At 40.4% G+C, this 21,963-nt stretch overlaps 1 protein-coding gene across 8 annotated transcripts in view; it reads left to right on the top strand.

Annotated features, from left to right (window-relative positions):
• The window catches only part of ARID4A (AT-rich interaction domain 4A), a 178,111-nt gene that overhangs the window by 12,267 nt on the left and 143,881 nt on the right, over positions 1 to 21,963 (top strand). For all 8 annotated transcript variants that reach the window (XM_029598224.1, XM_029598218.1, XM_029598217.1 and 5 more), the window contains exons 6-8: positions 8,081 to 8,160; positions 8,253 to 8,347; positions 14,025 to 14,157. In XM_029598224.1, coding sequence (XP_029454084.1) covers positions 8,081 to 8,160; positions 8,253 to 8,347; positions 14,025 to 14,157 — 308 coding nt within the window. The remainder of the gene's footprint in view (positions 1 to 8,080; positions 8,161 to 8,252; positions 8,348 to 14,024; positions 14,158 to 21,963) is intronic.

Genomic DNA, 21,963 nt, shown 5'->3' with positions numbered 1-21,963 from the left:
GTGGCTTTTTAAGTTTCCTTCTTCATTATTGGGTATTACGTGATGTCTGTTCTTTTGAAATATTTTATTGGTGTTTGGAGAATTTTTAATCATTTTTATAGGTTTTTAATGATTGGCTGTTCTATTTATCAATTGTTTTGAAACATATTTATTCTAGTTTTAGAATTATTTTATGTTTCTTGAGGAATGTATAAATAGAAATGCGTAGATGAAAACTGACCTGGAAACAGCAAGAAGCCAGACTGAGTGTATGAAGTGCAATAATGGAAAAACAAAAACTCTGTTCTTTTTATTCTGTATTTGGTGAGGGTCTATCTGTGTTCTGCATGTATGACCCAGGTAAGGGTATTCTGCAAGCTTGTAGTTTCTTGCAGGGATCTATAGCAGCTTGGCTTGTTCTGTTTTCCTAATAGGAGGTGTATTGGTATTTAGGGCCTGGTTAAATTTGTAGTGTTGCCTTTTCATAGGTAAGGTTGTTACTGTTTTAGTGCATTCCATAATACAGGTGTAACATTTTGCACATTAATTCGTGTGCATTATTGCATATCCTGGTAGTCTGTTAGGTGCTATATTTGTTTCCATTTCTCCAGTTTTGCACTGCATGCACAGTGGTATTTTTTTGGGTTTCCATTCCAGTTTGTCTCCATATTTGTAGTTTGTGGTCTTTCTGTACTTGGTGAAGGTCAGTTCTGTGTGTGTGACTGAGGTGAGGTATTTTACTAGCGTGTAGGCATTTGTATCCATCTTATTTGATAGGACATGCATTAGTGGAAAATTACTGTCTTTTCATAATGAGAACTATTGTGCCTGGTAGAGGAGAGAGTTTGTTGCTGTTACTGAGATGACACCAGAAATATATTTTTTTGTATGGGGAATATCCTAGTTCTGCTCGACACCCATTGTTGGGGGGTCAGGGCAGTTCCTGTAAATGCAGAGTGCAAATTTACATTCAGTCCCGTGACTGTCGTGTTCAGTGTGTCACGCATGTGAGAATAATCTGTCAGGTGTGTCCTGACAAAAACCACTGCTCTAGCCTTTAGGGATCCCCAGGATTTATTCCATACCCCTTTGAATTCTTTGACTGTTTTTTCGTCTTTACCACCTCTACATAGTACACCCGAGCTCAGCATGCACCCTCCACAACCACACTTCTCAATTAGGCCCTCCCTACACTTTACAGTATCTTCCTGTCCCTGGGCGGGCTTTTACTTCTAGTCAACTTAGATCTGTTGATGGTGTTGAAATGCCTTGATCCTTGACACAAGCTTGTGGATGTCTGCCTGCCAGCAAATCAGTTGCCTTTTATCAGGAAACTGTTGTAAACGACATGAGATTTCATCACTACCTGAGCAGAATAAGCAAGCTGCTCTTCCGAAGACTTCAAGGCATTGTGCAATAGTAGTCCAGGTCACTTTGGTTTCTTTGCTGTGATCTTCAGGTGCAGTGGATCTTTCAGGATCCAGAACATTTTTTTGCAATTTCAGCAGCAGTAAGGGTTGGGATAACATAAAAATTTTGATCAGTACTAACCACTCTTCACTTTCAGTCTCTTTGACTTCAGTGACAGTTTGTGGGGTCAGCATTTTGAAGGGCATCAAGAATCTCTCTTAATGAAGTATTTTCTCTCGCTCTCGCACACCAAAACCTTCAAATTCTTCTTCATCAGAAGATTCCCCTGCAGAAATCACTGCTACCCACAGTTTTCTCCAAGCCTTCTGTAAAGCTTTACTGAAAGAAGACCAGGCTTTTGCCCCATTGAAAATTGCATCCATGTTTTTCATCAGCCTCATCAGCTGATTTATTGTTTTCCCCTGATACTTCTAAGTTTTCTGATACCATGGCAAATTTTAAAGCAAAATAGCCATCCATCTGAAACATTGTAGGACTCAGTAGTAGTTTGATAAAGTCTTTTGGCTTTTCAATTGGCATAGGGCCATAAAACTGGAGCTCCCTCCAAATGTTTTAGGGCAAACCATTCATACATGACCTTATCTAAATGTTCCCGTTTTGTACAGCATTGATCAGTTGTGGTACTTGTCTCTGAATTTGTCACAGAATGTAATAACTCTGTGCCTTGATATTGTAGAGGAGCCACAAAAATCAAAAAAACTGGTGAGGTATGTGATAGAATCAACACTATATCAAGGAAAATCACACACAGAAATGTAAGGTATAATCGGACAGGTTTTACCCTCATAAATGAGTGACTGTTCATATACACCGAACCCGGTGTTTTTAAACCATACAAGCACTTTAGAATTTTATGTGCAAGCACTCGTACAAATAATCACGGGGTAACCCAAATTCTCTTTTTTTTGTAATTTTTCAAATTTTAAGAGTCCCTTTTTCACCAAACACAAGTCGCCGTACAGAAATGTGTAGATATTATTCCTTCTGAATTTTAACGAAGGTAAATTTCTTTTAAGCATGAACTTTTAACAGCATTTAAATATGGAAAAGTAATACTTATCTTGAACTTTTCCAAAAATCAAGAACAACGGCTCCTCAGCCTTGTTCAGCAAAAAAGCCCTTTTTTGCTGAACAAGGCTGAGGCCAAGCCGCACATTTTACACTCAGAAATTAACACCTGCCCTTGTCAAAGCAACCCAGAAAAGTGTGACTTAATATCCTAGTGTTGGAGGAACCAAAAATTTAAAAAAAAAAAAAAATCTGCCTGCTGATCAGCAGGGTTACAGAAACAGATGCTCAATTTTAGCGGCATCTGTTTTCCTAACCCGTGGCTGTCAGTGGATTTAAAAACGGACGCTGGTAAAATTGAGTGTCAATTGTCGGACCTGCTTAGAGCCACCTCTACCGCTAATAAGAAGGCGCTAGGGACACGCTATTGTCCTTAGCCCCTCCTTATTAGTGCGGCGACTCGTTTGTATAGAGAGGTGCCTGGGCATGCGTTGGGAGAGCAGGTGCTCAGCACAGAGCGCGGCTCTCCTGCACTTTGTACAGTATCGGCCTGTTTAAGTGCTGCTACAGTGCAGCAACTCCAGCTCCTTGTGGGGCCTTAAAAGAGCCGGTGCATGTGTGCGCCCTCCCTGCTCCCTTGCAGTAAAAGAAAAAGTGCTCCCAGTTGCGTGGACTTTCCAGTTTTTTTTTTCTTTTCTTTCTTTATTATTTTTATATACCGACATTCATCTCAATCGAGATATCACACTGGTTTACATTCAGGTACTGTAGGTATTTCTCTATCCCCAGAGGGCTTACAATCTATGTTTTTGTACCTGAGGCAATGGAGGGTAAAGTGACTTGCCCAAGGTCACAAGGAGCGACAGCAGGACTTGAACCTTGGTCTCCTGGTTCATAGTCCACTGCTCTAACCACTAGGCTATTCCTTCTCCCTTTTCTTCTGAAAAGGCAGTTAGAAAATAAATAAATATCTGCAATTCTACTGAATGCAGGTAAAAATGATAGAAGGAAATGCCAGTGCTATGAAATGGAAAAGGTGCTTTATTTTTAAAAGTTAGAAAAATTGCAACAGGATAATGAATTTGATGATTAAGGTTGAAGTCACACATTTTAAAAAAACTTTTCAGTTTATTTTGGGTATGCCAGCTGTAGTGGGAGACAAATTGTTCAGGAAAGTTTCTGAACTCTTGCCCGGTATCTTAGAGGTGAAGTTCTGCTGTGTCCTGCAAAGCTATAAGGCTTATAGAATAATAGGAGATGAAATGAACTTTGTTTCTTTTGTGGAACTTGCTTCACAGAAAATAGATCAGCCCCTGAAGTGTTTCCAATTCCTTGATATTTTATTCTCAGATTGGAAAGAGTATAGTATGCATTTGTCTTAAAATATAAAATAAAACCAGAAGCTATTAGGCTGAGCCAAAGGTTGAGTGGCAGTGCTGCCAAGTAGGATATCGGCAATTTTATTCCTGAACCTGGCTTCTGCTCTTTGGACTGGCTGGGATGCTGTAGAGGCAGTGCTTGGATCTCTATGGGGAGGAAGTCCCAGCTGTTACCCAACAGTGACATCTAATGATCAGACTCTGTGAATGCATCCTGGGTTTTGTAGGGAGCTGCAGCGCATTGACTAAAGGATTGTCACTCCAGTAACTGAATTGGATAGAAAGGGGGATTTAAAATTGAAGGTTCGTGGCACTATAGCCTCAATAGGAGCTGCTTCCACTAAGCATATGTATTTCTTGTCTAAAGTGACACACATGAAATAGAAGAGATTTGGTTTTGTGTATGAGGCCAGTTCAGATATTTAAAGCTGAAGTTGTAGTTCTGCATTCAGTGAAGTTTGGTGGAACATACCTTATGCCTGAGAACGTAACATTTTTACTGGATGGAGAATTGTAAACGGTGGATAAAAGCATGGGTTCAGAAGCATGAAATGAGGATGTTTTCCGTAAAACAGGCCCTGATAAGTATTTTAATGTCACAGCTAGGTAGATTATCAGAACTTGAGATTTTTGTGATCTTTTCCAACTGTTCCTAATATTACATAGTTAACTTGTACTTCTTCAAAATGGATGGATGATGATTATTTTTTTTATTTTTTTTATTTATTTTTAATTTTTATATACCGGAATTCCTGTATGCAATACAAATCAATCCGGTTTACAAGTAACGAAAAGGTTGCCCTGGTCTGGGAGGTTAGACCTGGGTTTTTTTTTTACATAGAACATTGAACAATAACAATCAACCATTGAACATTGTTACAAGGAACATTGAAAGTAACAATAATATTTAACAAATAACAAATAACCTTATTCGTGTATTGAATAGTATGTGTGTGTTCACCTTATTACAAGGTACTTTAGTAGCGAATATGGTCTGCAGTAAACGGTTATATAAAGGTGAATAATGACTGTTAAATAGACATGCGAATAAGCAAGTACGGTATGAAATTAAGTGTCAAGGTGTTAGTGACACCCTGCAATGGTTGGATCTGAAAGTCGGGAGGAGGTGCCTTGTTACACTCTGGGAATTGGAACGCTTGCCTGAAGAGCCAGGTTTTTAACCTTTTTTTGAACTCTGGTAGATTGGGTTCGAGTCGTTAAATAAAGTTAAATATCCATATATTTAACTTTAATCCTTCTGGAAATTTCTGCATTTTATGTTATGATGATGTGATGCTTGAATGAGGGATTAGGTGGAATCCTGTTTCCATTACTGCTGCTTTTAGGTACTTGAAATAAGTGATAACGAATTGTAACTTACCCTGGACAAATAGGTGTTTTTGGTTTTGTGGATAGTGGGTCATTTCCCCTAACTGAGTAGAAAATTAAATATTCAGTGTGTGGGGAAGACTGTAATGTTTGTGTAGTGAGGTATTTGGTTTGAATATTAAATATGAAAAACTTTTATAACTGATTTTTCTTAAGATACATTTAGCTAATTCAATGAAATGTGTGCTTCCATGCTAGAAAACTCTTTGCTTGAGCTTGTAAATAGACTATTTTTATTTATTTTCTATTTTTTTCCTATACCGTCTATCATCAGTCTAGGCGGTTTACAATTAGTGAAGCATGGATGGTTTTGGTCCTGTATGGTATGTGTACAGACATACGGGCCGATACAGTATAATGCACTCCAATGGAGCGCACTGTTAACCCTCGATTGGACGTGTGTTTTCGACGCGTTAGCATTACCCCTTATTCAGTAAGGGGTCGAAAACGCGCGTCCAACCCCCCCCGAACCTAATAGCGCCTGCAACTTGCAAATGCATGTTGATGGCCATATTAGGTATTCCCGTGCGATTCAGAAAGGAAAATGTGCAGCCAAGCCGCACATTTTACTTTCAGAAATTAGCACCTACCTTTCTTCGGGCACTGGGAGGTCCCGAAAATCACAAAAAGTTAAAAAATAAATAAATAATAATAAAAACATTTTGAAGGCGGCTCGCGGGTTGAAAACAGGATGCTCAATTTTGCCAGCGTCCGGTTTCCGAACCCGTGGCTGTCAGCGGGTTTGAGAACCGATGCTAGCAAAATTGCACGTCCGCTAGCGCGTCCCTAGTGCCTCTTTTTACCGCCAACCCTAATTTGAATACTGAATCGCACACGCACAGGAGAGTGGCCTGTGCGCGCGCCCTGGGAGAGCGGACTTTACTGTATCAGCCCAATAATTGGCAAGCATATTATTTGATTTATCTAAAACTGAAAGAAAAAAAAAGGTGTAGTCATGTTAAACTCCATCTCCCACCCATCTTCTCCATGCTCCTTTTCAGGCTTGGGGCCTGATTTTCTAAGCCCATGGAAACAGAATGGAGAAAAATCTCTAGCACATCACTCTCAAATAGGAACTTTGTTTTAAGTCACCCTGATCTTGGATTGATTTTCCAGGAATAGGCAACCTGCAACTGGCCTTGTAGGCAATGGAAGTCTGTTGGGGTATACTTAAGTGAAGAAGTAGGATGAGAAGGTGTTAGTAAAGTACAGGTGAAAAAAACAATAGTGAGTAAGCTGTCAACAATGATGCACAATAGGGGGAGGCATTTTGACTGGCTTGGATCCTTATTTAAGGTCTAGGAAATGTTTGGTCTCCTCTTCCCTTCCTCTAATATTCCAAATACCTATTTTGAAAGCTGAGTATTTATGTTGGCCAAATAGCACCCCTTGAATTTCTCCTCTATCTGAATTGGTTAGAAATCTCAAAGGCTGTGTCTAAAAGTGGATGTTCCCTTTTTGAGTGATTTTGCCCTCTGTGTTAACTCGGACCATCGAAGTAAGTGTGCAGCAGTTCTCTTTTAGTTTCTGATGGAAACCTTTTAATTTGACTAGAATTTAACCAGAATTTGCAACTGAAGTAGTGTTAAAAATTCAATTCTAAGAACATAAGAAATTGCCATGCTGGGTCAGACCAAGGGTCCATCAAGCCCAGCATCCTGTTTCCAACAGAGGTCAAACCTGGCAAATTATCCAAACACTAAGAAGATCCCATGCCACTGATGCAATTAACGGCAGTGGCTATTCCCTAAGTAAACTTGATTAATAGCCGTTAATGGACTTCTCCTCCAAGAACTTGTCCAAACCTTTTTTGAACCCAGTTACACTAACTGCACTAACCACATCCTCTGGCAACAAATTCCAGAGCTTAATTGATAATTTTCCAGTTTGTCTCACCTGTCTCAGAAATGAACCTTCATTGCAAGTCTTCAAAAAAACACCTTAAAACATGGCTGTTTTTAAAAGCCTTCCCACCCAACCCTTAACCTGCCCGAACGCAACACACCACACCCCCTACACAGTCTTCTCATCCCCCTGCATCCCTCCCTGACACTACTTCCTCCCACCCCCCCCCCCCCACCATTATTCCTAAATTATTTTTATCAACAAGTCATTCATGTACATATGTTATATCCTATAACCTATTGTTATATCCTATAACCTATTGTTCCATGTACTACTGTTATAATATGTTATAATTGGTTTTTTGGTTACCATGTTATAATGTAAAATAGGGCTGATATCGCCCTATTCTCTTGGTTATCTGGAAACCGATGTGATATCTCGATTGAATGTCGGTATATAAAATAAATAAATAAATAAATAAAATATGTAGTGGGCACATACTTTTAGGTCGCCCATATTCCCCAGTATTGTAGGGCAAGTACAGAATTTATCCAGAGAGGAAAACACTTTGAAAATTGAACCCATTCCCCACCCCACCCCCTAACCCACTTAATCTGGGGCAAAGGGGCAGTGCCAGGTGCATGGTAAGGCTGACAGGTCAAGTACATACAGGGATGTTTAATTCTGAAATCCCCGTTACAAAGTATGTGGAGCAAAAAAATCCCCTTGGCACCAGCTGCCGTGAGCTTTTCAAAGGGGCCTGCAGACACTGGAAAAGAATGATTTGTAATACGTTTCCAAGCAGACCTTTTTTTATAGCTTCTGTATATTTATCAGATTTAAGGGAGATGTTCGAAATAAGCTTGGAGCCCTTACGTTGTGCGAGTCTCGCTCATTTATAAAGTGCTTGGTGAAAAGTTTTGTGCTTAACTATTCCGCTATACCTAGCACTGCTTCCTTAAATACTAAATTAAAGTTGTGCGTCTCCGGTGCATGTTTGAATCCTCTAAAAGCAGAGCTTTTACAGCGCGCCCTTTGCTTCCTTCTAGTGTTTGATGATGGAGATGAGAGGACGCTGAGGCGAACCTCGCTCTGCTTGAAGGGAGAGCGCCATTTTGCAGAGAGTGAGGTGAGGCAGCATTTTCTGGTTCTGAAGCAAATCACATACTTCTGGGTATGGGGAGAAAAGTAAAATGGACTTCTATTGGCTTTCTTTTTTAGACACTTGACCAACTACCACTAACAAATCCAGAACATTTTGGCACCCCAGTAATTGGGAAGAAATCCAACCGAGGAAGGAGATCCTCTCTTCCCATGTGAGTATTGAGACTTTGTAGAGAATTTTCCTTAAAACTACTTCAGTGTTCTTTATCTGAATTTATTAAGATTAGTCCAACATGGAAATATTTTTTTATTTAATGTCAGTATGGTATTTTCTCCTTAATGTTTTCTTGTGAAAAGAAAATGAATATTTAAAAAAAAAAAAAAAAAAAAAGTTACAATGTTATCTAGAGCAGAGAGTATTCACTCTTTTCCTAATATGCAATTTGATGGGATTCCAATGCTGATTGGAGATCAAGTCTGAAATTTGGGAGTCTTTATAGATTTATTGTTATCCCTTCGTCCACACTTTAAGGTTTTGGTTCAAACATGTTACTACAAAATGCACATCTTACGTAATTTAACAAATTTAAGTTATTCAGATTTTCTATTAGTAACGCAATCACTAATTTTTTTTATTTTTTTTTTTATCATCATTTTTGGATTTCGGCACTGTTTATGGCTTTGGTTTTGCCAAATTCTCATTTGAATACGCTTTAACTGACTTTGAACTCTGCAGCTCTGTCAATATCAGGTGGGAAGATAAAAACACGTATACCCGGTTTTAGCTTCTTTGCTTTGGCTCCCCGTTAAGTGGTGAATGATATTTAAGGTGTGTGTTTTGATGTTCAAAGCCGAGCTGCACCTGGCAGCTCCATGTATTCCAGCGGCAATTCAGGTGCATCAAGCTCATTGTGCACTTCGGTCAGCGAGTACAAATCTTAGGGAAGTTCCTACTACAAGAGTAGTTCGATCGAGAGAATCTAGAAACCTGCTATTTAAAGTATCGGGGCCTATCCTTTGAATAATCTGGCTGGTATTAGAGAAGAGCAGGACGTAGTTCCGTTTTAGAAGAACACTCAAAACACTCTTTTACACACTTGCTTTTGGTAGCTACTTTTAAGGTAGATAACCTAAGGTAATTACTAAGGGGGATAAAGAAGAGGCATTTTATCATTTTAATGAGATGTAATGTCTATTTTAATTATGTTTGAGCTACTGTCATTGATAGATTTGTGTAGCTATGTTTGATAGTCTGTAATCATGTGATCCACCAAAAGTTACAGATTGGAATGTAAATGCTTTTTAAATAAATAAACTTTTAAAGAAATTGTGTCTTGAGGCTTTTGTCATTTTCTGTAGTGATGACATGTTAATTAGTAGGTTGCTATGGTAATCGCTATGCCACATTGCTGTAGCTTGGCTATATTGACTGTAATTACCACATAATTACTGCAGTATCTTCTGACACCATTTGTGAGAACTGGTATTTACTCCTTGCCACCTCCAGAGAAAAGTTTTTAAACCTTTCTGCAATATTTATCTTTGGACCCTAAGGAATTTGATTGGCAGTATCTTTGTACTTTGGAATGTCTTTTTTTTTGTTTTTGTATGATTGTAGTTTGAGCAGCATGCAAATATAAGCAGACAGTTCTCTTTTAAGGTTGTACTCGTGATTCTAGTGGTGGAGCCCCAGTTGGACTGTGCATAATGGAAAAATAAGATTTACTAATGTCAAGACCGCATTGTTTGTTTGTTTTCTTTCCATTATAAAAGCTAACTGTAATGGGGTCTGTTTTGGGGGTGGTAGGGAGAAGGGGCTTGTAGTAATCTAGCGCTCGAATTAGAGGCCCATCATCCAGTGAAGATGATGTCCTTTCCTTTTTGCTTGATGTGTGTAACCATATTACTGTTGGTTTAGCCCCCCCCCCCTCATCCCTGCAACTTCCTAAAGAAAGTGAATGGGGTTGCCTCACAGGCCAGACTCATTTGTAAGCTCTAAGGGAGAGGACATGACTAGACCTGAACAAGGGGTGCGGATTTTGGTACTTGTGCCCCTGACATGCACATTTTAGTTCTTGGTTTTTCCGTGTAATTTTGTGCGTATTGTCCTTGTTCATTATTTCAAGGACCTATTTCTCCAAGCATTGCCCTTTGTGTTGGAGTATTTTTTGTAATTGCAAATGTATTTATTTTATATTCTGCTTTTTGACACTTCAGAGTGGATTACATTCAGGTAGTGTAGTTTATTTCTCTATCCCCAGAGGGCTCCTAATCAGTTTGTAGCTGACAATGGAGGTTAAAGCAGTGAGATTTGAACTCTGGGTTTCCTTGTTATACTTTTAATATTTTTTTCATGGTTGTACAGAACGAAAACGGTGGGGTTTTTTTTCCTGCATGAGTGCTGCTGTCTTCTGTCTCTGACCTTCAGCTGTTGGTAAAAAGAACATATTTTTTGTACCTTTTGGTAGAAGCATATTTCCCTTTAAGCCTCTAAGACGGTAACTTTTAAACAGGCATGCGGTGCAGATGTGCACGCATTGGTCTTCCCAAGCCCAGGGAGGTGGCTATTTTATAACACATGCGTGCGTATATACGCTTGTTATAAAATAGCCTGACTGCACACACGTGCTCATGCAATTTTATGTAGATGCGTACCTATGCTTGCAAATCTTGCTTCTACCGTGTAAGTGGGGGATTTTAAAAGGCACTACCAGTTTGCCCAGGTAAGGAATGGGACTTCCAAATCCCCTAGTTTAATAGCCTCCCTTCTCGCTGTTAGCTCCAACCCTTAAAACCTCATCGATCTGTCTAGTTATCTTTATTTTATAACTTCTCTTAGCAGAAATAAAGTTACGCAGCAGGGGGGCCCCAGCGTGCGCCTGTGCACCTAAGTATTTACGCGCTCATCTCTTGGCCAGACGCTGACAGGCCCTGGCCACGCCTTCCTCTTTTTACAGACTTTTCATTTGTGCACGCAGTGGGAGATATGCACATGCCCGAGTGGCTACTGCCCAACATATTCAAGCATCCCCTGTTAAAATTCACCTTTAAGCGTCGTACGACAGTTGCATATTAAGGAGGTACTCTTAAAAAGGATTTACATGTGTCAAACTGGGTTTTATGCATGTAAATGGGTTTTTGTAAATTGCTACTTTTTACACCCGTAATTCCTCTGAACATTCATTCTATAGGGCTGGATTTTCAAACCGTTTTACACGTGTAAACGGACTTTTGAAACTTGCTATGATATAAGCTACCTTTGAAAATTTACTCTTAAGAGTGTTAAGTCCGTACTTTGAATCTATCATCTTTAGTCATAACTACAAAAGGCATAGATCTTAATATTTACTGAATGTCAGAGTTAAATAATAATTTGGTGCCAGTTCCGTATGTAATTTAGGCCGGCTATTATAAAATTACCCCCCTAAAGTGGCAGGTGCCCGTGTGAGTTGCTGCAATTTTCATAAAAGATATGTGCTCATACATCCACTTAGAAAATTAATCCTACCAGATTTATCCACGCAGGTATGGCTGCTGCTAAGTGCGTGGGAAAACTTACACATACCACTTCTGAAAGTGTGGAAAGTTTCAGTGCAAGCCCCTTCCCGCGAATGCCTCCTCTCAGTCTGGGGAAACTTTATACACAAGCGGCCTGTTCATGTACATAGCGGGTGGACAGTGTTTTGTCAAAGGTTAGGACCATGTGCTAGGCACAGAAATGTTTTTGAAAATTGCCCTCTCTGGGCTGCACTTTAACTGTTCATGTATCTAAAGCCTGTTTTTTTGTTTGTACTTTCTTGCACATAAAATAGCCTGGGCTTCAGCTCATGTAAAAGTATGCCCGTAACTGCATTTCATGCATGCCTCTACGCAAACTGGCAAGAAACGGGGCAGAGTTCAGACTTGGGCGCACCCAAGTCGTGCTTGTGTGTAGTTTTTCACTTAGAAAGTCTAAGGTAACGTCTCTGCAGACTTTACCCCACGGCACACAGTTATAAAATTACGCTTCTTACTGTTAAACTGAATCTTAATTTCAGGCTTTAGTAGCTCATGCAGAAACTGAATATGATGGCAGATAAGCACTGTAAGGCCCATCTAGTTTACTTCTGTTCCAGTGCCATAGATCCAGCTGGTCTGTGACTCTCCCATCTCTTCACGCTGTGTTTTTCCCGGGCTTTCTTGGATTCTGTACCTGTTTTCATTGCATCCACCACTCTCTCCAAAGAAATATTTTCTAATGTAACTCCTGAATCTTTCCTTTGAGCATTATATAATATTTTGTTTTACAATTTCCTATCCATTGAAAAATGTTTGCTTCCTGTGCATTAATTATACTTCTTGAAATATTTGAATGTCTCTCATTTCCTCCCCTCTAGGCTACATATATTTAGGTCCTTTATGAATCATTTCATAGGATTATTGGGACAAACCCTCCACCATGTTGGTAACCCTTCTCTGGATGACCTCTACTGTCTGTATCCTTTCTGAGGTTTGGACTCAGTTCTCCAGAGGAGGTTTTGCCAATAACCTGTACAGAGGCCTTATAACATCCCCCTTTTTTTTTTTTTTCCACTGGTTATACCTCTCCCTATGAGCCCTAGCGTTCCTCAGACTCTGGCCAATGCCTTGTCATACTGTTTGGCAACCTTGATCATCTGATATGATCAGTCCAAGATTTCTTTCCTGATTGCATATCAGTATTTCCAGGCATGTCCCCCTCCTTCCTCTCAGTATATCATATTGCTGCTTTTGGATTTCTACATCTCAAAAGAATGACTTCATATTTTTTTTTTTGCAGTGAATCTTGACTGTTGAGCACATGACCACTCTGATACCTTAACTGTTTTTTCTTTAAAAAAAACAAAACCCTAGTGTGCCAAGTTCTCCCTCCCCACATGCCCCTTCAGAGGTGCTCATCTGTTTCAATCCCTTACCCAATAATCTCTTGCTAAAAGAGTAGGCCGCATCTTTTCTTCTTCAGAGTTCAGCTAATATCATTCTCTTTGGCCTGCATGGCCACTGATGCCACCACTCACTGATGCCAAAATATTCTGGGTTGGTGACCTGACATGATCCATCCGAAAACCACCACTTCTCAGATTTTCTTAGATCATTATCTGATCCCTCATGAGCATTCAGTCTGTTGCAGAGTTTAGTGTTCTCTAGAGATGTGAATCGGAACTGATATCGGATCCGATTCTGGTTCCGATTCACATCTATAGAGATGTGAATCGGAACTGAAATCGGATCCGATTCTGGTTCAGATTCACATCTCTAGTGTTCTCTTCAAAATGATTAATTTTCCCTGCTAACCTCACTGCAATGTGAATTGCAAAATACTGAACAAAATCAGCCCCAGGACTGATTCATGAGACACTCCACTGATAACCCTACCTTTCCCAGTGTGATCTCCATTTGCCAGTACCCTTTTGATATCTATTACTCACCCGTTTTCTAACGCAGTCAGCTACCTTGTGGGCCCACCCCTAGGCTTCTTGGTACATCAAGGGTCGTCAAATAATTTATGGGCATTATATTTTTATTGGACTAATTTTAATGTTATTGACTAGCTGTCAAGAGCTGTGTTCCCTTCATCAAGTTGATGAATAAATTCATGGATTAACATGGCGACCACACAATTTTATTCAGAAACTTTGCTGAAATTCAAATATGCCATATTTGGTGCTCACTCCTGATCTAATTCTCTGATCTCACTACCAAAGAAATTGATTAGATATGTCTGACACAATCTTCTGTTGGTGAAACCATCCTACCTCAGAACCTGCAAACCTGTTTAGATTCCAGATAGGCCACTGTCCTTCCTTTACCAGTATCTTATTTGTTGTGATGACATGTTCATTTGTGCTTTTGATAATATCTTCATCTTAGGACTGAAGATGAGAAAGAATCAGAAAGTAGTTCAGATGATGAAGATAAGAAACGTCTTAATGATGAACTACTGGGTAAAGTTGTGAGTGTGACGTGCAGCCCAGAGATAAAGAGCGACTGGTATCCAGCCTTGGTAAGTATCGAATTTGAGAATGTTTTCAATCAGGATTTTTTTTTTCCCTATTAAAGATTTCTGTGAGAAGTGAAAATGCAGGTCCTTTTTTATAAATATATTCTACTAGACTTTCATACCATCCTTCAGGCCTTAGTTATCTCATGTCTTGATTACTACAGCTCAGTCTTTCAGACTGCCATCAATTGCAATAAAAGGTCCTTCAAATGCTGATGAAAAAAACTCGGCAGCCAGGGTCTCAACAGGGACAGGTTAGAAGGCATATTAAACCAGTATTATACTCTCTCCACTGGCTTGCGACATATTGGCGCGTAAGATTTAGAATGTGATCTTCTTCATAGAATGTTGAGTGTCAATTCTCCAATCTAGTTTAGTTCTGTTTTAAAGAGATATAAATCTCCTTAAGGCTTTGAGATTTTGAATGAAATTTGCTAGGACATTCGAAAGGACTCTTTGTCATTGGGCTGCACCTAGGTAATTAGCTTCTCGATGTACTCCAGAAAACCTTGCTTTTTAGATAAGTGGCACAGATGCGGAATAAGTCAGCTGTTGAATTGTATACTTTTGGAATTTGTATATAAATTTGTTTGTCTTTTAATTGAGTCTGTGTTGTGTTGTCCCACTTAGAACCATGGCTAGTGCAGGTTAAAATGTTTTATAATAAATAAATTTCATGCCCATCATAAATTACAGTATTTGTGAATTCAAAAAATGTCATGGTGCGTTGCTCAGGTAGTCCATGCCCTCTTGGGATCACAAAGGTGTACTCCATCGAGTTCACACAGTTTCCAAAGATAAGTGCTCAATTCCCAGATTCCCTTGTCCTTAATTTTGTATCGTCCTCACCTCTGGCCTCAATGTCTCTTTTCTCAGCAGCTCATTCCCTTATATCAATTGCATGGGTCAATGGCCACAGGTGAGCCTCAGTTGTCTCCTCTTGGGTATGCCCCTGCCTTAATGACCCTGTGTGTGTTACAAAATGTTACACCAGCTTTTAAAGAGCACAGGAGAGAACTCCTTTTAGCAACTTGAAGAGAAACAACCTGTGCTTTTGAGCTGATGGCCAGCAGTGTGTTCTGGATAGTGAGCAACTGGTTCAAAATGCCAATTGGCCAGAGACAGACCTCATTGTGTTGTGCTTTTGTGGCAGCATGACACACCGGCTTTTATTACATAGAATGTCTTAACATATTGCAAACATCTGAAAAGCTCTCGTGCTGTGTTTAATCATTCTGGACATCAGAAGGCATGATAACTTGTTTTGTATCGTTCATTGTGTGTATACTTACCATACCCTGTGATGGTGTCTTCCATGGTTCTTGTAATCTGGCGCTGAGCTTAGTCATTGGACAGTCATCAACAGCAGCATGCAACAGGGTTTGTATTTTGCCAAGCTCAAAGTTTGAAGCTGATGTACAAAACTTTCAACCGCTTTACAAATGACAAACAGCATGCACAGGCATGTTTGAAAACTTTTACACACTTTATTTCGATTGTAATGTGCAAAATTTTGTTTGCAAAGCCTTATGCTAATTATCTGCAAAATCACTTAATGAGCTGAAAAATCATATAAATCAGCTCATTATCAATTGTGCATGTGTAAAATTTCACATGCATGAATCTTACAAAACAAACCTTTTGTGCAGAACTTAATTAGACCTCAAGGAATGTAGTGGGAGTTTTTTTTTTTTTTGGGGGGAAGGGGATTGAAAAAGTCTTATTTATTTTTTTAATGCAAACCTTTCACAAAAAATGTGCTATAAAGAAATTTGCATAATATTAAAATGAGCAGACACTATGAAGAGACTTCAATTAATTGAAAATTCTCCCTTCTGGGAACATCAGCCCCTTTGCGTGAAGAGCAACCATAGGGTCTGGAAGTTAATTCAAAATTCAGCAGAAGCTGATTTTTGTAATGCTTTTCAAGTTTTTACTATCTTTGGCATGCCTTGCTTTAAATACAGACAGACTTGCACCCTGGGTCCTGTGTGAAGGTGCAAGTGTTCATCTTGGTAGTAGCACAACCTACCTTCCATCCATTAGAAGACTGTTTTCTAGTTGGCATTTTTCAGCTGCTCCCCTCCAGTTCCCTTGAACATCTGGGAGAAGCTGTGTTTATGGGGGGCTTGGGGAGGGGGGGGAAACTTTCAGACTAGGTGGCTTGTTTGATTAACTGGAATCTGCCTTTTTTTGCTATTTGTATTTTCGATGTAAGTATCTGATCAGGATTTTGACATTTCCTGTGTGCCCTGTGAAGTGCTATGTTAGTTTTTGTTTCCTGTAGCAGAGGTCACTGGGTAGAAGTGATGTCAGTTCTGTGGGAAGTTCATGCATGTGTTCATTTTGTGTTTGGCACATTTCCTTATCTCTCCTGAATGGGTCAATGGCCACACTTGCCATTCCCCCCCCTGCTGTCTTCCCCTCCCCCACCACTTGGAGCAGCTGTAACTATGCAAGATTATTCATGGAGGGCTGAGGGGGCTAGAAGTGTGGGAGGAGAAAGAGCAGCGCAGCAGCAATGTTTTCTGATGAACACTATAATACTAAAACTGCAGAAGAAGGAACACTCATCACTCAGAAGGGCAGCTTGGATACTTCTTGGCACAATAAGAAAAAGGCAAGATGACTGCAAACATGTTGCTATCGAAGCTTAGAAACAATTACTTTAAAAAACAAAACAAAAAAAAAACCCTCAGCAGAAAATGCCTGCTATTTGCAGCTTTCACTAAGGTAGAGTACGATTATGCATAGGGACCTTCGTTTTCAGTTTTTATTGTTCATTATTTTTCCCAGGAATTTATCCAGGTTTTTATGAAAAAAAAACAAAACCCAGGAGAAAATCAGTAGAAAAAAATGACTTATTTTTCTGGGTAAATATCTGAGGTTTATTTTGGTGCACAAAAGCCAGGAGCATAAAACAAGATTAAGCAAAATCTCCTACCCACCCTCTCGAAGGCATCTCCATTCCCTGCCTAACATGACCCTCTTTCCACCTCCCTACCAAGAATCCCCCTCCCCCGCACTGCATTCATCCGTACCGGAGGTGACTCCAGGCTTTTCCTCTCTCCTTCAGCAGCATGTTTACTCCCACGCTCTGCAGCACTGTACTTCTGCTTTTTGTCCAGGGCCAGGAAGTGCTTCTGGTGGGCAGGGCCTGCTTCATACACATTTGTGGCACTAGACAGCAGATACTTTGGGTGCTTGGGGTTGAGCAGGTGGGATTTGAAATGTGGCATGGGCGGCACTGGTGGGTGGGGTGGAGGTGAAATGCAGTGGCTGGGGGGGGGGGGTCTAGAAAGGCTGCATCTGCAGCACTGGAGCAGCTTTTTCATCGTCCTAAAATTAGGATGAATATCAGTTTAAAACGATTGTCACCTTTTGAATAAATCCAAGAATTTAGGAGTAAAAATCAGTTTAAATCGAATACGAAGGACCCTAAATATGTGAAATACATGCAGGTGGTGCTCCCCTGCCCCATGTACAATGGAATTTTTAAGATGCTGGCTGTTTTGTTTAGATATCACTTATAACATTCTAGCTAACATGACTCAATTTTATATGCTAGCATGGGAGGTTTATTTGTACTACTATGTCAGTCATAAGATTGAGGGACAGTCATATGAAAGTAACTTAGCTTAAAAAAAAAATAATGCCAAGTAACCCACTTGATACACACTGCAAGCAGCAATATTCATTCTGTACTATTGAGTGACTGCTTAGTGCTTGATGGATACAGTTTTTATATCATGCTGACTGCTGTTTTTAAACCAAATTATGTATATTTTATTTAAAAATACTTACATAGTGCCTCACCATTCACAAGAAATTTTGAACCAGTGAACATCAATAATGCTGACAAACCAAATAACATACTTGCTGCACTCTTTTTGATGCATTTTTTTGTTTTGTTTACAATTGATCCTCGTTAGTTCAAAGATGTATTTGTAGATTTGGGATGATCAAGTTTGTATTGAAAAGTACAGCATTGAAAACCAGTTTTCCAGTAAGCTTGTTAAGTTACCTTGTAAGTTGCAAGACTATTTTTGTAAGTTAAGAATAGTGGAGATGTTCATTTAAGCATTATGAACAATTTTGTCATCCATAATTAATTTGCTAATAACTATTTTGGTAATTCTGTGCACTTAAAGAACTTTCATTCCATTTTAAAATTAGTATTCTTGCCAGTGAATTGAATTCATGTTTTGTATATTACCACCACACCCTGTGTAACATACGCACAGCTTGGCACATGTCCATATACATGCTGTTGTCACTGCTAGATTTACTCTGGGCACCTGAGCAGGAGAGAGAATAGAAATTGAAAGACAATGAGCTGTAAAGTAGTATGTCTGCATTCTACAAAGACTCATAACATTTTCTGATAAATCAAGAGGAAAGATGATATGTATATGGAAATAAGCTAAGAGATCTACTGGGGAATATCCAGTGAATCTCTTTTCACAACTGATTTAGTCACAAATGAATGAATGCAACAGTTCCCCTACCAGTGGTTTGAAGAAATGAGTGACTAGAAAGAGAGCCATTTTTGTAGACCACCTAAAATATACCAAGATATAGAGACTGCTTTCTGACATGCATCGGGTTGATGTATTGGGCCAAAGTGTTATGAATGATGCCAGCGACTGAGTATATCACTTTCAGGATATTGTCATCCTGCAGCTGAAAATATTCTTATTGTGCAAATTCCAAGATAATTTTTACTTTGAATAAGTTTTTAGTATTCAGCCACTGTTTAGGAGATGGATGTTGGTATTTGTGTGTGCTGGTCATGGAGGCATCAGTAGCATAGGTTAAATGGATCAGTGCAATAGTGGGAATTGTTGGATATCAAAGAAATGAAGGGTACAAATCTGAAAGTACTTTTTTTTTTTTTAACATGCTGACTTGTGCACTAGATTCCACTTTCTTTCATCGCCTGTAATGTTCCCAACAGTTTTTATTGTTCTCATCTCATTGCAAACTTGCCTGTTTTGTCCAATTACCTTCTTGCACTCAAAGTATATTCTGCTCTATTGAGTTATGAGGTCCTTCAGAATGGAGCTTGCTTCTGTATAGACTGGTCCCCAGCTTAAGCCATTGAAATCCATTCTCATTCTGTCTGTATCGCACTTTGTCGTAAAAGGCGCGTGGAGGTGCCGATTGGCCGAGACGACTCGGCGTAGCTGATACTGGAGTAACAGGAATGCTTCGGATGTGGCAGGAGCGGTTTCCCCCCCCCCCCCCCCCCCCCCCCCCATCGCTGCTCGCTCCAGTGGAGCAGGCTGACTCCCTTTTTGGCCACTGCTGGTGGTTTCATTCTTAGCGCCTTGCTTACTCGAGCAGCACTGTCTGTATGGCTGCTGGAAACATTCCCCCCCCCCCCCCCCCAAAAAAAAAATAAAAATAAAAACACTGATCTCTGACAAGCACATGTGTGTGTTAACTGATGAGCAATTGATGCAGACAGAAGCGTCCAGCCTTGCATCCAGCAGGCAATGTGCTGACTGCTTTTACTCTAACTCAATGGCCACTGATGTGGTGCATTTCGGGACCTCTCCCTAGCATTTTAGAATTAGGATCCTTGAGAGAAACTCACTGCCACAAACTTGGGGGGGCCACAGGAAGTAAGTAGAAGGATTTGGCTTAGGGAAGAAAAAGGGAGAGAGAAAATGTGGTGGGATCTGGCTTAGGGGGGAGTAGAGAGCAGTGGGGGTCTGACTTGACATGGACTGGGCTGGGGGGGGGGGGTAAGAGAGACTGCTTAGAACTGGCTTAGGAGAGGAAGGGGGAGAGAAAACAGGTAGTGTGGAGGGGTTTCAGCTTGGTGTAGGAGGAGAGGGCATGAGGTGGTGGTGTATGAATGTGTGTGGTCGGGGTCCCATAGGAAAACCTGCACCAGTGCTCAGGTGATCATTTCTTCCCCCAGGCAGTTACTTAAGATGGGCATTTCAGCTAGCAGTGTTAGTAATGCTATGATGTGTCAGTATACAAAGATGCACAACTTCCGTAGGAGAAACTCCATCCTAGGGCACTGAGGGGAGATGAGCTATTAGTACATATGATTATGAGCTACAGCAAGTAGTTCCTAATAGAGGTTGAAACAAGTGGAAGATTTAAAATACAAGGAAGTACTGCTTCACAGAGTGCACCATTAATCCGTGGAGCTCCATGTCTTAGGATATTGTGCAGGCAAATGTTACAATTAGATTCGAGAGAAGATAAGAGAGATTTTTGGAAAATAAACTTTTTCTGACTTCTCTAACATACGGGCCGATACAGTAAAATTGCGGGAGAGCGGGCGAGTGCCCGCTCTCCTGGCGTGTGCACAGGCCACTCTCCTGTGCGCACAATACAGTATTTTAATAAAATTAGGGCCGGCGGTAAAAAGAGGCGCTAGGGACACTAGCGCGTCCCTAGCCGCTCTTTTTTGACAGGAGCGGCGGCTGTCAGCGGTTTGACAGCCGACGCTCAATTTTGCCGGCGTCGGTTCTCGAGCCCACTGACAGCCACGTGTTCGGAAACCGGACGCCAGCAAAATTGAGCGTCCGGTTTTCGAGCCGCGGGCCTATTTCAAAATTCTTTTTCTTTTTCTATTTTTTTTTTTTTTTTTTTTACTTTTTTTAACTTTCGGGACCTCCAACTTAATATCACCATGATATTAAGTCGGAGGGTGCACAGAAAAGCAGTTTTTATTGCTTTTCTGTGCACTTTCCCGGTGCCTGGAGAAATTAGCGCCTACCTTTGGGTAGGCGCTAATTTCTGAAAGTAAAATGTGCGGCTTGGCTGCACATTTTACTTTCTGTATCGCGCGGGAATACCTAATAGGGCCATCAACATGCATTTGCATGTTGCGGGCGCTATTAGGTTTGGGGGGTTGGACGCGCGTTTTGGACACGCTATTACCCCTTAATGACAAAGGGGTAAAGCTAGCGTGTCCAAAACGCGCGTCCAATTGCGGGTTAACAGTGCGCTCCACTGCCCCTTTCTTGCACATTACTAAGAACCTGCTGCTTGTTCCTATCAGAGACAGGATGCCAGGAGATCTTTGGTCTGATCCAGTATGGTAATTTGTATGTAACTATAGTGTCTGCAGTATTGTTTGCCCCAGGCTGGAAGACAAAGTTATTCCTGTTCTTTGTTGAGTAGGAGTAATAGGCTCTGGCTCATAGTTGTTAATGAGTTCAAGAGAAATGTTCTGAGATTATTGCACATCATTCAGAAAGCAAAGGAAAGGATCAAGGTACTTGGCAAGAACTTACAGGACCAAGGAAAAAAATCTTTACTGTTCCCATACAAACTGCTTTCATGGTCCAGTCCAGCTATGAATGCTTTCAATTGGTTTTAACCTTGTAGAAACAAACAGGCGGTCATTTATCATTTTACGTTAGGGGCTTAAAGCGTGCGTTAAATAGTGCAACGTGTGCTAATATCCAAATGTCGCACAAGTTTTATGCGAGTGGGAGGAGTTTGGGCGGGGTTAATGGTAATGAGCGGCTCCTAACATCGAATGCGATAGAGTAATGCACAGCAATGCGGGTTTTAACGCCAGGAATCACTACACCTTTTTCTGTGCTTTGTGCCTGTGTTAGCTGTGCGTTACCGACCGAAAAGGTTTTTATCTCCCATGCCATTGAGAGAGAGAGAGACTGTAAAGACCAATATGTAACTTTACTATTTATACCCCTATAAGAGGGGACACATTTAACTCGGGGTGGGGGAAGTTTGGGGGGAAGTTTTACATATAGAGGTTTCTCTCTTACCTTTCATCGCTGCAAATGACAGAAAATCTTTGCTGTTCGTACCTCT

Source organism: Rhinatrema bivittatum, chromosome 4 (assembly GCF_901001135.1).
Source record: "Rhinatrema bivittatum chromosome 4, aRhiBiv1.1, whole genome shotgun sequence".
NCBI classification, from domain to species: Eukaryota; Metazoa; Chordata; class Amphibia; order Gymnophiona; family Rhinatrematidae; genus Rhinatrema; species Rhinatrema bivittatum.
The sequence above is the reverse complement of the archived record's forward strand: the minus strand, read 5'-3'. Positions and strand labels throughout refer to the sequence as shown.